General features: G+C 30.4%; 1 protein-coding gene across 1 annotated transcript in view; it reads left to right on the top strand.

The window, feature by feature from the left end:
• Positions 1-17,469, top strand: part of LOC145284648 (organic cation transporter protein-like) — a 65,801-nt gene that overhangs the window by 39,784 nt on the left and 8,548 nt on the right. Inside the window, exons 8-9 of the mRNA XM_080133551.1 lie at positions 2,543-2,663; positions 11,621-11,693. Of these exons, the coding sequence (XP_079989677.1) occupies positions 2,543-2,663; positions 11,621-11,693 (194 nt within the window). The remainder of the gene's footprint in view (positions 1-2,542; positions 2,664-11,620; positions 11,694-17,469) is intronic.

Here is a 17,469-nt window from a genome sequence, read left to right as displayed (position 1 = left end):
CATAAAAATCAGCCACAATACAATTATGTAAATGAACTGATTATACGACCTTCCGTATTTGTTGTTTACAAAGTGTTTGAAAAATCGATGGCATAACTTCAGAACTATGTTCTATATGTTTGTTTGCTTTTCTAACAGAACAACATTACGTTTTTGATTCTTTTTTAGATGAGGATTGATTATTCATATTATTTGGATTAATCGGACTACTGTTCTCATCTTAAGTGTCGTTTTCACAACGCAAGGGCCCGTGGCGCAGTGGTTAGAGTACTTGAGAAAAAAAAACAATTGTAGAGTGATAGTCTCTTAGAGGTTGAACGTTCAATCCTTAAGGTGGTCCACCGAAAAATACAATTGCGAATTACTTATGACCTCAATACAGTCATGGCTGACAGAACGATAGTATACTACCTTCGCGAGGTAAATAAACGGTTGTGTTCGAAATTCCGTCCAGACAAAAAAACATTCCAAAGTTTAACAAGGTACATTTGAAGAAGACCGGAGGTTACATCAATTGAAATGTTGTGAAAAATTACATATGAGACTCGTAGTCATAATAATAATACAAAGAATAACATTTTTTGGCTTTTTGGTTGGGAGCAAAGTGTAGTATCTGTTCTGATACTGTACTTTATATATTCTGTCCTCGGTCAGTGGAGAAGAAATTTTTCTCGACTGAGGAAATTCTTATTTTTATTCCTATCCAGAGTGCCTCATTTTGAGGAGTTTCATTTTTCGCCCGATTAAAAACCGACTTTGTATCTGAGTTTGCCCTCGTGGGGAGGCAAGTAAATAGGAAAATGATTTGTATGATTTTCATTGTGATACATTTCTTGTTCTGCATCTTATTCTTTTTGTTTTTTGTTTTTTTCTTCTTTGTCACCTGTATTTTTTTCACCTGTATTTTTTCACCTGTATTTTTTACCTGTACTTTTTTCACCTGTATTTTTTACCTGTATTTTTTCACCTGTATTTTTTTTCGCCTGCATTTTTTTCACCTGTATTTTTTTACCTGTATTTTTTACCTGTATTGGTACCGATGCATTATGTTAGCTGCAGTCGTTTCGTTTCACGGAATTGTTCGCTATTGTCCTTCCAATTTTCTCATCACTATCTTTGCTTCCGTTATGTTTTCTTTCTGTCTAACGCAATTATAGACGTCTACCTTAACGTCACTTTAAAAACATACTTTACGTTCTTTACCTTCATTCCCTCTGTTGTTTTTGTATTATTAGTTATGAGGATGTGAGGAGACAGTATATCTCATTTTTACTAATCTGTCACCATTTACCAAGGCACAAAATCCACTCGGGGATAATGATTAAATTAAAGTTTTAGGTTGACTGTGAGACAACACCGATGTGGTTGGTAATGATGGTGTCATGATACTGAATTTGATTATTTAAGAAGGCAACTCAACAAATATTTGTTTACATAGGACTTAAATACGACCATGTTGTAGTCGACTGGGAAGCAGCCTCGCAGAATTGTGCTCCACAGGCGGGCAGTTCTAAGATATAAACTTTGCTCACAGAAATTTCGTTTAGTTTTAGGTAGAGAGACAGAGAGAAGGAAAATTATCGACAGTGGGTGTAGGTGGTCGAGTTTTGTCGTAAATGTTGTACGGGAGGTGGGCGGCATAAATTGAAGCTCAGTCAATCACCTGACATCTGTGTCATCCGAAACGATAATTTTGATTTCACTTGTGGGAAATGAAGAGTTCAACTGCAAAAGACGATAAGCGCCATTTCGAAAGTACAAAGCTATCAGTACACTAAGTATTGTATTTCAACATTCTACCACACACCAAAACCATATTTTAAATAATATGATATCTACATAGTTTCTTTTCGCTTAGTCTTTTTCTTTTAGTCGAAGTCTAACTTTAATATATTCGTATTTTTAGTGTTTAAAATGTCAATTTAAACAAGTTGGATTTATCGCGTTTTGTATTCGAACTCTTCAAATATTATAAAACTTGGTTTGTTTTCAAAAGAAATGAAGAAACAACTACAGACTACAAGCAGGGCTATCCGGTGAATCTTGCAAATATAGACTAATTATAAATAATAAATTAATAAAATATGAAATATTTTTATGTTAATGTACATCAATATGAATACAATTTATTGATACGTGGATTTAATAATGGTAACTCAGCATTAAAATCCAAAGATGGCGTAATAAAATGAAAACCAATTACAATTTCTCTTCCGGTTTTCGGATTTTGTAATAATGGCTATATTCTTTCATTTTCTTTTAATCTTTCTGTAAATCAAGTAGTTATATAAAAAAATATAAATGTTTACATAATATTCTAATTAATATAAAAAAATATAAATATTTACATAATATTCTAATTTCAAATATCTAACCTAATTTCGGGACAAGATAGTATTAAAAATAAGTATGTCCCCGAGTGAGGTTCAAATATATATAGTGCACTAATCGATTTACCCATGGTAGCAAGTACGAAATTGTGACATTATTAAATTTGAGAATAATGATTTTTACTTGATCTGTTGTTGCATTTGTTTTGTAGGTGACAACCATTACATTGTAATGGCAGCCACATTCTTTTCTTTGATTGGAATGTTTGGAATTAGCGGTTCTTTCCTTGTTATTTGGCTCTACACACCGGAATTATTTCCCACTGGACTACGGTAAGAGGCCTCCCCCACCTCTCTCTCTCTCTCTCTCTCTCTCTCTCTCTCTCTCTCTCTATCTATCTATCTATCTATCTATCTCTCTACGTCTCTCTTTCTCTCTCTTTCTCTCTCTCTTTTTCTGTATCTATCTATCTATTTATCCATCTATCTACCTCTATGCATACATATATATACACACACATGTACACCCATAAGCCAGTCATTGGTGTGTGACCGACCCACGTCTTACATTAAATGTCCTGAAAATGGTCCGCGTATGAAGATCTGTCGATTAGACGCCTTTTTTTCTATGTGGAGGGCGAAGCATACCTGAGGTGTTGAGTCTAGCTGGCTCTTTCTTCTCCCAGGAAGACGTCTTGTTCCTTGAGGGTTCGACACGGTTGGACTCTTCGTCTTCAGCCCCGTTTCTTTTAAGGAAAGCAGACACTCAATACATGCACAAACAACAACACGACACAATTGTAGTATATAAGATCTTAACTATTTTATTTTACAAAATTTATGCAATATATATTACAATATTAACATACAGATCATACAATTAATTTAACACAATTTGCTTCTTAAAACTAACTAACCTTAACTTGTGCTGAGGGAGGGGGTGCTCCCCCTCCACTCATTTATGGAGAGACAAAAATATACGTCTTATCTCATGCTGTCCAGACGAAAAAAGAGATCGAGAAAAGGAAGGGAATTGTGGAATTGCATTCTGGTTTCTTAATTTTGTGTATCCCTCCGCTTACGGCCAAATTACCTCCTGGCCATGTTGGGTGGGAAGTTAACAATCACCACAACTGGGGCACTAAAATATAGTGCACATATATATAATTAGATAAGTTCAAATATATTGAACCAAAAATATATTTTGCAAAAGTGGTCATTACATGTGTAGAGCTTTTATAAGTAAAATTATATAAATATCAGAATAAATTCTACGTAGAGGATTAATCAACGTGTCGACAATGTTACTCGCCTTGTCAGGGATTCAACAATGACTTAAAACGATTACATGGAAACGTAATATACTAAATAAAATAGGATGTTAAATTTTATAAATAAAAATATATTAGCAAAGATGATCTTCGGCAAACTAACAACAATTCAAACCTGTTGTCCCCTTCTCTCCTTGTAATATATTTGTCAGACATACACATGGAACCAAATTTTCACTTGTACCTCCATCCTTTTTCATATTCAGTAACTCAAACAGCCATACATAGCGCACGTATGTCATTAGCCAAATAAAAAGCAAAAGAAAAGAAATAAAAAAGAAGAGAACTGAAATCTTCTACTGTTAGAATTTTTTTCTGATGTTTCTATGATTTCACTTTTCAATGACCAAAAAACAGAACCAAGATTATTATTTACTTTTTAATTTTGTTTTTTTATAATCATTTTACATACAGGTTCTTTATCTGCCTACATTTTTTCTCAATAAATGCCTTATACGTGTTTCGTTGTGGTGCTGGTCAATATGATCAATACCATCATACAACTCATCAGAGACACACAGATATCATTACAAATTACCACAAATGGATAAAATAAATTATACGAAGGATACTTAAATTAAGGAGGATGGAAATCACAAAGACTTGGAAACACTTGCAAAAAAAAAAAAATGATACTCATAGGAAAGACCGCCGCCAAAACCAAAATTATATCCGATCTAATGAGGGAGGTTTTACGCAGCCATCTTGAATTTATTTAAGCAATTTATAATATGTATATATATGTATATCTCCCCGCTCCTCTGTCTGTCTGTCTGTCTGTCTGTCTGTCTGTCTGTCTGTCTGTCTGTCTCTCTCTCTCTCTCTCTCTCTCTCTCTCTCTCTCTCTATCTCTCTCTCTTTATCTTATATGTTTGTCCTTTTTTTCTTATCTTTTATCTAATACTTGATCTCTTTATGCTGAAATTTCTTTTAAATACTGATTTTTATTTATTGGTGATTGAATATATTCTACCAGAAGCATGGTGTGTGTTCATTATTTTAAGAATTTTCTAATATAAACCTTTAGTTAATCCAGAGAACAGTTTGTCATATCTTCACAAAAAAGAACAAAACATTTTTATGTACATGCAATCGCTTCTTTCTCAATAACACGCATTTTCGTCGTATACAAAATATTAACGAATATTTTTGAGAATGCTTCATCAGCACATAAAAGTTTATTTGAAAACAATTGAAATGCATTTAATTTTTATTTTCTTCTGTAAATATTCTTCTAGAAGGAATATATGCTGTTGTTTTTTTTGTTTTGTTTTTTTGTTTTGTTTTGTTTTCTACTTTGCATTTGACTATTCATCTCGAGATATATCCATACTTATTCATTTTTTCTTTCGTAAACGTCGATAAAAAAAAATACGAAAATCAGAACAATGGACATTTTAGATTTTGTCCTATTAAGTATAGGTACATAAAACAATATTCAATGCCGCTGCTGTTTAAAATAACATTCTCCTTCCTGGGTCGATTTTCGCATGGTAATCGAAAAAGTTAAGAACTAGTTGACCGTATTGTGATTAAAATCTGTTTTCCGTATTTTATTGGGTAAACGATATTTTGGGATTTTAATATTTTTATCTTTCTCCGATGACAAACTTTTGTAATTTTTTTTCGCTATTCTCAGTTGCATGTCTCCTCACGAAGGCAGTATTTGACATAAAGCCGGCTTTTAATGTTGGGAAAATCAAGCTCCTTATCATCTATGGATTGTAACAAAAAAATTTAATTGCCCAAGCCTACTAGGATTTCCCCTTTATTGACCGCAAACGAAAAAGATAAAATATAGTTTAAGAACAGATATTATACTTCGATTATTTATTTGCAAAAAAAATATATATAAAAATTTCGTCAAGAATGAAAGTTCATATCGAAACGTTGTTTTAATTTGAATAAAATAAAATACGCATCAAGTGCGCTTGAAAGTCAAATCACGTAATATTAGGAAAATAAACAAATATTTTACTTGTTTGAAATTTATCACAAATATATTTTGGAGGTATACTCCATCTTCAGTGTGTTGTTTTGTTTCTTTTTTTCCTTTTCTTCTTCCTTGCCATGTTGTAAAATTGGAGGAAGAAGTCTGTTTGTAAAGAGACGCGCGTTGTATTTAGCGGTTGTATTTTGAAATGTTTGAACTGTGCGTAGGCAACGCGAGAATAACGTCAAGGATGAGAGTTCATATAGAAACGTTGTTTTAATTTGAATAAAATAAAATACGCATTAAGTGCGCTTGAAAGCCAAATCACAACGTAATATTAGGAAAAAAACAAATATTTTACTTGTTTGAACGCGCGGCTCTTTACAAACAGACTCCTTCTCCAAGTTCACAACATGATCATATATTATTATAATGATATTCGAAAAACGAGGCTACATTCAAAGGAGGTCACTTTCATATTCTTATCCAAAGTTGCTACATTGGCCTTTCTTAAGGCTAAATTTCGTGGATTTTATCTGTTTTTTAGCAGTTTGACTTCAAAAATATATTTAATCGTTTTCAAAGCGTAACGTACGGACTAAGAAAGTAAGAAGCAGAATTTGTAAACATCAATCTTTATTTAACGGTGGTATCGGAAATGACCTTTAAATAAAACAAAAATGGTTTTGGCGCCTCTACACTATTAGGACCAAATTTAGGAAATCGTAAAACTGACTTTCACATGAAAACAATGGTATCTACGTATTCCTCGTATTTTAAAGATGATTATAGCCAAATATTACGAAAATCGATAAGGTAGAAAATTATTTATTAAACTAAATAAGAAATAGAATTTGATGAAAACGATCGGAAGACACAGGAGAGTTCAAAAGGGAGGTAACATCCGTTTAAATTCGATTTAAACAAGATGGCGGCAATTTTCACCTGCTAACATGATTAAAGTTGTTTTGTTTTGTTTTGTTTTTTTAATAATTCAGTACTATTTAGGTAATTTCGACTGCATAATTTGGAAGCTACTATTGTAACTTATTAGAATCGATAAAAAAAACAATCAGTTGAAACTATTGTTTTTGTTTGAAAACTCCATTTACCGACTACAAAATCTTGTTTCAATAGTGTAGAAGCGCCTTTTTCATTTTACCGATCCCACTAAAGAAAAAAGGATATTTTTGTAAATAAAATCGAGTACACGACTCCATTTACTGGCTCGGAAATAGGAGCTCATTTTACGTTAAATTTATATATGAAAGAGATCTCCCACTCTAAAATCTATATGTTATATCGTAGATTATATGAATAACAAGTCATTACTGGGGTTGTACAGAAAGGGTTTATTTAGGTAAAAAGGTACACACATTTCTAAGCGTCCATTGACAGCGTAGTACTAAATTCTGTCTCCCACGTGAGGAGAGTTTGCTTGTCTTTTTATAGACGTAACAGTCCATTCATTTGAGGGGTGTTGGATCAGTCCATTATATCACTATAATTTCCTAAAAAAAAAAATAATAATTCTTTTTGCAGATATTTTTCAGGCTATTTATGTAATCGTCAAAAAAAAAGTAGAATCGTATTGGGGAATTCCATCCGGCGCTGTTTTACACAAGGTCACTGTGAAGAGGGAGAAAAGTCCATTTTTTTCATCTCATAATTTAGGACGCTACTAATAACGGTGTAATAAAAATTACAATTCCTCTACAACTATTGTCGCATTTTTATTTTTTTGTAATATTAAGAACTAAATGTTGGTGTCATTAATATTATAAGCTTCGTTACAGTAAAAAAAAAAAAAAAAAGTTGCCACAGCTTTAAAAAGAAAAAAAAACAGTTTCATCCTTGTTTTATTAAAGAGTTTGATTGTTAAAATCACAATTTCCTCTTCCAACTATCCTTGTATTTTCCTTTATTGTCGCAAAAAAATCTTATCATAACATTTATTTGTAAATTTAAAAAAAGTAATACCCCCCCCCCAAAAAAAAACCGTAGATATAAAAAATCCATTTCTTTTGTAATGTTTTCATTCTATGGGTTTTAAACTTAAAGACTAATTTTTTTAACCTCACCATAATATTTACTTTTTAATAAAAATATAGTTGAAAAAATAAAAAATGAAAAGAAGAAACAGTTGCCGCAAGTTTCTTTTTCAAATGTTTTCATCTGATGAAAATCAACTTTGCTAGATTAAAATAAAAATTCGTCGCAGCTTTTATTTCATGTTTTGATTTAATAAAAAAAATATCGTTATAGTAGCGTCCTAAATTATAAGATGAAAAAATAAATGAACGTATCTGATCTCTTAGTAAAATGGAGTTGTCTACCTCTGCACAGTGACCTTGTGTAAAACAGCGCCTGCCATCCATCACACCCATTGTAGTTGCTTCCCGATGGGTATGATAGCAAAAAATACACCAAAAAAAAACGGCACTAATATATATTACTGCTCTCTCTCTCTCTCTCTCTCTCTCTCTCTCTCTCTCTCTCTCTCTCTCTCTCTCTCTCTCTCTCTCTCGTTTTGAGTAAAAAAAATTAGAAGAGTTATCTCCCTTGCACTTTATTATCTATTATCTCCCTTACATCTGGTTCCATAACGGTTAATTGCTGTGAATTACATTTGATACTTAAATGAAAAATTTAATTTTAATTTTTGAATTCTGTTTTCTCTATATACAGTTATGTTTCAACTTATTATGTGCCTGTGTATGCTTGTCTTTCTCTCCTCTACGTGATTTACATGTTATTTTTTATATTATTAATCGAACTTAATAAAATAAAATAAAAACTGCAATAGGCTAAAGTATTAAAACAATTTTTTTAAGAGTCTATTTTAAAATAAACTTATGTCGCTTCTCCGCAAACAAGTTAACAATTATAATCTAATCCTGATAGCTTGAACATTAACAACAACAACAAAAGAATGAATGACTATATGACCCTTCGATAGAATAGAATTTTGTAGCATTTAAACTTAAAGTAATTTCTTGCTTCGAAATACTTATCAAATCTTCAGATATTAAAAGATTTAAAACGTTGGACTCTATTTAAGTTACATAATTTTATAAAAAAGAGATTAAAACATTTTCTCTACAAACCGTAGTTCAGTTAATTATCTAATGACAAACGATACCGTAATAATTAAATTTACATGTCAAAATCTTAATTTTAAAAATGTACTGGACTACCCGTGATCCGTTGAGTCAATATATGTTGTGGCTAGCTATGGGATAGTGAGTATATTAATTATGGTAAACATATGCACGCTTGCGGGTACAACAATGGCCACCATGTTTAACATAAGGAATTACATTGCTTTATATCCGGAAAACTACTTATTTGCGGAAATTTAAATACGATATTCGTTTTCAGCATACCTGAAAACATGTAAAAGTCATCGTTGTAAAGTAAAATATTAAGGTGGAAATCAAGTAAAAATTTACTAAAACTTCTATTTTTAAATTTGCTTTTTTAAAAAAAGCCACGTTATATAGAGCGTTGGTCATCCATACCTTAAAATTTGTATGAAATCACTTCCGCCGAATGACTTTGTAAACAAAGAAGTGCGACTCTTAACGAAAGCACTCATTACAAGTCAGCGGCTTATAACTTTTGCCCGTTTTTAAAAGGCTAAAAAGTCTATTGTTTGCATGATTTTCAAAGTATTAACAAACATTTGCAAGTAATTTTAATGTCTTTAGAATATCAATTACGAAATGTAATGCAATAAAAAAGATTTTAAAATAGTTTAAATCGTAAAACTAAAGCAAATACGATAGAAAAGTAATTGCTATGGTTACACTTAAAATCAGAAATAATATTTAGCAGTTAAATGGTTTCAATTTTTTTTCATTTTTTCTTAACCGACCAGTTAACTATGAGATGTCACTTTTATTGCCTTTGGTAACAGTTACTTATTGTACGATTTTTTTTTTTTTTTTGTTATGTTCTATTTACAAAAAAAAAAAAAAGTTAGCTCTTATTATGTGTTGATAGTTAAGTAGTTTCTTTTTATTAACACGGTTTCAACGATTGGGCAAGCTGATCTGAGTAATTTAAACGTGTTTAAACTGTCAATTGCAGAATATATAAGAATTTAAAATAGATTAAATCGTAAACATTTGTTTTGTTTTTGTTTGAAAACGATTCCAACTTGCAATAAAAATACAAATAAAATTCATAAAACACTGATGAAAAAAAAAACAGCGGAAGGGATTTAGTTTTGTTTTTATTTGCATATTTTTAAACATGAAAAAATTGTTGATTAAACACAAAGCTTTCATAGCTTTGTTTATATTTTATTACACATGTGCAGAATTTTTCAAACCGGAAACTGTAAAGCAAATGGATAGTTTCCACACCCAAACAAAACGATTTGAGTTTTATAATATAATAGATTGTGGTATGGTCCATGGTCTTGATAGCAGCCATCTTAGAATGACAGTAGTGTCTTTGGGTATACCGAAGAACTATACCAACATTTGTTATAATTGGCTATAAAAGTTAAGTTTCAGCGAAGGAAGAAATGAAAGATATATATAGAACATGCCTGCATATAAAATGAAAATAAATGGAACATTAAAAGAATAAAAGAGCCAACAGGTAGCAAGAGTTGCCTAAAATTCCTGATGAACCGCCCCCTTAAGTAATGACACTTTATCAATTCTCCGATACTATTACTACACTATCCCATTGATTACTGTACACACAATAACCCTTATCCCCGAGTGGCCCTTGGGCCTTGATAAGTGGTGATCTCCATGTAAAAAAAAAAAAACATAAACAGAGTTTTATAGATAAAAAATTGAAAAAACGAAAATGTTATAACAAAATATTATTATACAAGACATAAGAATATAAAAGTTACTTTCAGTAAATGTTCATTTATGCAAATCCATATTTGGTAAAGAAAGTCTTAGAATTGTGTAGATCAACATCTTCATAGTGTGAATATGCGTGTGTAAGTAATATATGTATGTGAGTGTTTGGCAGCATTGGATCGGGTATGCGTGTGTGTTGGTTTACCTTATGCTTATTAGTGTGGGTATATGTGCACAAGTTTATGAAGCTGGTATGTGAGTTTATTTAACCCATTTCTTTAGTGGCTTGCCTCACCTCCGGAACGGGTGAACAGCAAACCTTCTGATGTGTTTCAGATGCAGCCGACTTGAAAATCTCTAAATCTCTTTGTATCTCTAGATTTCCGCTATTTGTTTTTTAGGAAATTTTAACTTTGCATTGGTTTACTGCATTCACATATACATGTCACTTTTTGGCGTTTGGAATGATTTCCATTGGTTGAAAATATGTTGAATTAACACCTTTATGTTAAAACTTAGTAGCTTTAGAAAATGGCAAAGAGAATGTATCGAAATGAACCAGATAAATTACTTTTACAGAATATGCTCTGGTGAACCTACTGCACTTGCACCCCCCCCCCTCAAAGTAAATATCCCCGACCCAACTAAATGCAAAATCACACCCCTACACTGTAAAAGTATCTAGATGCCAGATTTTCTTTTCTATAAGCTTCTTTTTTTTCAGATCATTTAACTTTAAGATCCCCTTCCTTTAGAATAATCTTAGAACCATATTTTGAATATCATTGATGACTATGACGAAAGTATTGTGCCCAAAATTGATCCTTGAGGCTCACCAACATTGATACTATGTGCTTCAGAATTCTGCCCATCAATGACTACATTTATAAACCTATCAGAGAGATAGGATCTAATGGTTGAGAACACATTTCCAGATATTCCAGAATCCGCAGGCTTGTGAAGCAGATGCTTGTGCCAAAACCTATCAAAGGGCTTAGATATGTCAAGAACTATCGCCCTAGAAATTAAGCCTTTCTCAATGGATTTGTTGATCCTGTGTGATATTATAGTCAATCTGTGTGTTTTCTTTTTAATTTATACATGGTGCACATCCAAATAAATATTTTTTTTAATTTGATCACAATTATATTTTAGAGAAAGTTTAAATGTGTTCAGAATTTCTTTGGTCTTTTACAGTAATGCAGGTATGGGTCTTGCCAGCACAGCTTCCAGAATTGGTAGCATGCTGTCGCCATTTTCTGGTACATTGGTAAGTTCTTTTTTCTTACTAATGAATCACCACTTATCAAGGCAAAAAATCACTCGAGTACAATGGTTTATGAAATAGATGGATTGTTAGTTGAGTGATGAAGAACATTATGAGATGATGACGTTTCTGAATTTTTGAGATGAGGATTGGTTATTCACATTATTTGGATTCTTCAGACTACTGTTCTCATCTTGAGTGTGATTTTCACAACATTTCAGTCGATACAACCTCCGACCTTCTTTAGCTGTTGAACTTGGGAATTTGAACGGAATTTGGAGCTGAAATTGCAAGGACCCGTGGCACAGTGGTTAGAGTACTTGTAAAAATCAATTGCAAAAAGTGATGTTCTTTGGAAGGTTAAAGGTTCAATCCTCAGTGTTGGCGACCGAAAAATACAATTGTGAATTATCCAGTCATGGCTGACGAAACAAGAGCATGCTATGCCCGTGAAGTAGATAAAGGGGTCCGCTCGAAATTCACACGGAATTCCCAAGTTCAACAGAAACATTCCCGAGATCGTAGTCCGATGAATCCAAATAATACGATTATGAGAAGATTGAAAATCACGAATAGAATGGACAAAATTTGATATGAGGACAATTTTTTTAAGAATCGTTTATAACAATGACAGCAACGAAAATGTTTGGAGGATCAGAGACAAAGAAATAGAGTGCATTCGTGTAGAATGATGTTTCTCACTACAACAAGGTTAGACATGGAATCCAACTCTTTACAGGAAGCATTGTATGTGTACAAACATAATTAGGAATTGGCCAGTCGATATTTTCCAGCAGAGGCGACTTAGGCAACCAAAAATAAACCAATCTCACACCCAAATGAGGAGTTAATGCATGACGATGGTTGCTAGAAACTCAAATCACATGCATTGGACGGCTTTTAAAAATGGATTTCCAAATTAAGTTATCCCTGCCCAGGTTTTTATTTATCCTTCTTTCTCTCAAGTCCACTCTTATCATGGTCGCTCATATTTTCTTTGGCCTTCCCTTGTCAACTGAACGATCTTACATCAAATAATCCAAGAACTGTAATCTATTCTTTCAACATGACCATCAGATCAAAATCTACAGTTCTGCACACATCTCCCTGTACTATCCAGGTTTAATCTTCCTCTGAGGTCATCAGAACCGAACATGTCTTTAACTCTCACATTATACGTCAATCGTATCATCATGTTTAAATGTCTTCAACCCTCACTGGACAAGTTTCACTTCTATACAGCATCACCCTGCATGCACATGTGTGATATAGATTCTTTTTTGTGTCAACAGTGGTAATGCACTGTTGGTTAGCAAATGCAGAAATTCTCAGGACCAACAGCATCCACTCCTAATTCTTGAAATCAAACTAGTACCTGTTCCACCCAATGCTGCAATGGTAGATATTTACTTGCTTCCCACCACAGCAAGATGTGACACAAGCTCAGAAAGTTGATATGTCCAGCCAGCGCAGCTAAAGGAGGGGCACTCTGGCCTAGCAAAAATTACCTGGGCATTTCCATCAACATACTTCGGTACAGGAACCTCAGGAAACAAGCAATAAACTTGCCCTCACCTCACGCATAAGGCCTCCTAGATAATACCCAGGCAACGTACCTCAGTCTGACAGGTACTGGTCCAGTTCCTGTCGGGCTGATCATCAAGAATAGATTCTTGACTGCTACTTTCTACCCAGTCTCCAAGCAGCTATAGCAGCAAGGAGACTCATCCTCTATAATTAGTATCACCAATATAACAAAACTTTTTAATAACCTCAATAGCTTTTGTCGCTTCACAAGGGAAGGGAGAGCATCAAAAATAAAAAAATATATATATATATGTCATGAAAATATACTTTCTCAACATTTGAGTTTCCACCCATGTCAATTGCCTTACACTTCTCGCACACAAACTGATCATCTTCTAGCAATTTAAATGTATACAAACACTTTAATATCATTTTCTAAGCAGCTAAACTTTTGATATTTAAAATTTTCCTGATTCATGCATGAAAATAAAACATTCTTTTCATTGAACTTTTTTATATCTTTCAGGATTTCTATTATTTTTTCTATTATTTTTTCTATTATTTCTATTGTTTATTTCTATTATTTATTGCTATTATTTTTTTCTATTATTTATTTCTATTATTTGTTACTATTATTTATTTCTATTATTTATTTCTATTATTTATTTCTATTATTTATTTCTATTATTTATTGCTATTATTTTTTTCTATTATTTATTTCTATTATTTGTTACTATTATTTATTTCTATTATTTATTTCTATTATTTATTTCTATTATTTATTTCTATTATTTATTACTATTATTTATACTATTATTTTTTTCTATTATTTATTTCTATTATTTGTTACTATTATTTATTTCTATTATTTATTACTATTATTTATTTCTATTATTTTTTTCTATTATTTATTTTTATTATTTATTTCTATTATTTATTTCTATTATTTATACTATTATTAATTTCTATTATTTTTTTTTCTATTATTTATTTCTATTATTTATTTCTATTATTTATTTCTATTATTTATTTCTATTATTTATTACTATTATTTATTTTCTATTATTTATTTCTATTATTTATTTCTATTATTTATTACTATTATTTATTTCTATTATTTATATCTATTATTTTTTCTTTTATTTTTTCTATTATTTCTATTATTTATTTCTGATTATTTATTACTATTAGTTATTACTATTATTTATTTCTATTGTTTATTTCTATTATTTTTTTATTATTTTTTCTATTGTGTCTATTATTTATTTCTATTAAATATTTCTATTATTTATTACTATAATTTATAACTATTATTTATTTCTATTATGGTTTTCTATTAATTATTTCTATTATTTATTACTATTATTTATTTCTATAATTTTTGTATTATTTCTATTAATTATTTCTATTATTTATGTTTTTATATATTTCTAATATTTATTTCTATTACTTATTTCTATTATGTATTACTGTTATTTTTTACTATTATTTATTTCTATTATTTATTTTTATTGTTTATTTCTATTTATTTTTCTAGTATTTCTATTATTTATTTATCTTATTTATTTATATTTTTCTATTATTGTATTCTATAATTCTTTTCTATTATTTGTATTAATTAATTCTATTATTTATTACCATTTTTTCTATTGATTATTTCTATTATTTATTACTATTATTTATTACTATTATTTTTTCTATTATTTATTACTATTATTTATTTCTATTATTTTTTCTATTATTTCTATTAATTATTTCTATTATTTATTACTATTATTTATTACTATTTCTTTTGTCTATTATTATTATTTCTATTATTTTATTATTTATTTCTGTTGTTTATTTCTATTATCTATTTCTATTATTTCTATTAATTATTTCTAGTATTTATTTCTATTATTTTTGTCTATTATTTTTTCTATTATTACGTTTATTTATTTCTATTATTTATTATTATAATGTATTTCTATTATTTATTACTATTATTTATTACTATTATTTATTTCTTTTATTTATGTCTATTATTTATTTCTGTTTTTTTCTGTTATTTGTTCTATTATTTCTATGATTTTTTTCTATTATATATTTCTATTATTTCTATTATTTATTTCTATTATTCTTACTATTTATTTCTTATTATTTATTTCTATTATTTATTTCTATTATTTTTATGAATTATTTCTATCATTTATTTTTATTATTTATTTTATTTATTTCTATTATTTATTTCTATTATTTATTTCTATTATTTCGATTATTTATTTCTATTATTTATTTTATTGTTTATTTCTATTATTTCTATTTATTATTTATTTATATTATTTCTATTATGCTTATTATATATTTCTATTGTTTATATTTATTTTTTATTTCTATCATTCTAATCACGATTATTCTACCATCATCATTACTTACTGTACTACCCTCATCTTTTTTTTTGTTATTTTCACAACGTTTCACAAGATATGGCCTCTAAACCTATTTCAGATGCATCTTTGCAAACTCGGTATTTTCATTTCAAACTCTTGAATTTATACAGAATTCCAAACTTAACTCATTATTTGATTAGATTATTTTTATCCCATCAGTCATAATAGAAGTATTTCGAGTTGTCTCAGTAAGAGCACACAGTTAGACACAAGGTCGGTTGTTAATGTGCGGAAAATCTGGCTCCCCATAAAGAGACACTCTGGATTGAAGCAAAAATAAAAATCAACTCAGAAGGATTTCTCCTTCACAAACCGAGGACAGAAAAGATGAAGTGTAATATGAGAACAGATACTACACTTTGCAATATTTATTTATTTATGAAAAATACAAAAATTAATTAAGCACTAGGCCATTCAAAAATGTTGGATAGAAGGTCTATGGTCATCCTTGTCACTATACCTAATACAGGCTGTCCAAAAGTCAGTGAAGGGTTTTGAACTTAAACAGATTCTTTGTTTTTGATGATATCTTTCTGTAATTTCAGCACAATCTAACTAAGACATTTTTTTTTAATGTTTTTAAAAAATGCAAAATTCAACAATCTTTATTTATGAAAACTAATGTGTTTTAAATGTTGCTCATTTTCAGCTTCACATATTTGTGTTCTTTCCAAAACATTATTCATGAAAGATTGCAGAATCTCTGGACTGCGATTTAACTCCCTTATTTCGTTTCTGATGTTTTCCTTTAATTCTTGCAGGGTTTGGGGCTTAACGTTTTGAGGTCTACCAGCTCGTAGAACGAAATAAGGGAGTTAAAATGCAATCCAGATATTCTGCAATCTGTCATCAATAATGTTTTGGAAAGAGCACAAATATGCGAGGTCCTGGATATGACCTTAAACTATATCCAGTGGTGAGGTCTCAGCTTGCGGGCTTTGGGAAGTGTGGAGCCACCCTTTAATTGCTATTGCTTCCAGGTTCACTCTGACCCGAAGTGGTAGTACCTGTTAGGGTCCCAACTATGGGTTAAATAGAAACCGACCTGAAAACAACAAATATATTCTATTAACAAATTTTTCTTCAAAAATCTTTGGATTCGGCATTAAATAACCGGAAAATGGTTGATATGCCGTAAAACAAAAACAACTAACCAACCAACCAATCAACCAACCAACAAATGTGCGAAACTGAAAATGGATAATATTTAAAAGACATTATTTTTCAAAAATAAAAATTGTTTGAATTGGGAGTTTTTTCAATTTCCCAATGTCTTAGTCAGATTGTATTAAAATTACAGAAAGGTATCATAAAAAATAATTTATTTAAGTTCAAAAGCCTTCAGTTACTGTTTAGACCCGCTATGTCTATCATTGTCCTAGCTAGAATCTTCAATCACCATAATACTACATTCACTCCAGGTATCCCAAATCGATTATTTTTTTGTTTTGATTATATATAAATATGAACATAAATAATTAAATCGTTTTTATTAAAATAATTTCATTAACGTGGGGTGGGGGAAAAGAAAATACAAATCTTAGTTAGACTCTCCCAACTTTTTCTAAATTGTAGACCACCCACTCTTTTCTGACTTGATGGGAACTGAAATCAAACAGATCGATCTCTAAGTGGGGTTGAAATCTCGACAGGAAAAGAAAAGATAGGGTGGCGTAGTTGGGGAGTATGTGATGTGCTTCCAAGATACTACACTTTGCTTCTAACCAAAAGGCTAACAAGGAATTTTTTTAATTTTATTTTTAGTAATTATCGCTTGTAGCAAGGATTGAAACTTCAACCTCCAAAAGACTGTCACTTGGAAC

Source organism: Euprymna scolopes, chromosome 9 (genome assembly GCF_053919585.1).
Source record: "Euprymna scolopes isolate OS-2025 chromosome 9, ASM5391958v1, whole genome shotgun sequence".
Taxonomy (NCBI): domain Eukaryota; kingdom Metazoa; phylum Mollusca; class Cephalopoda; order Sepiida; family Sepiolidae; genus Euprymna; species Euprymna scolopes.
This window is presented reverse-complemented; position numbering and strand designations above follow the sequence as displayed.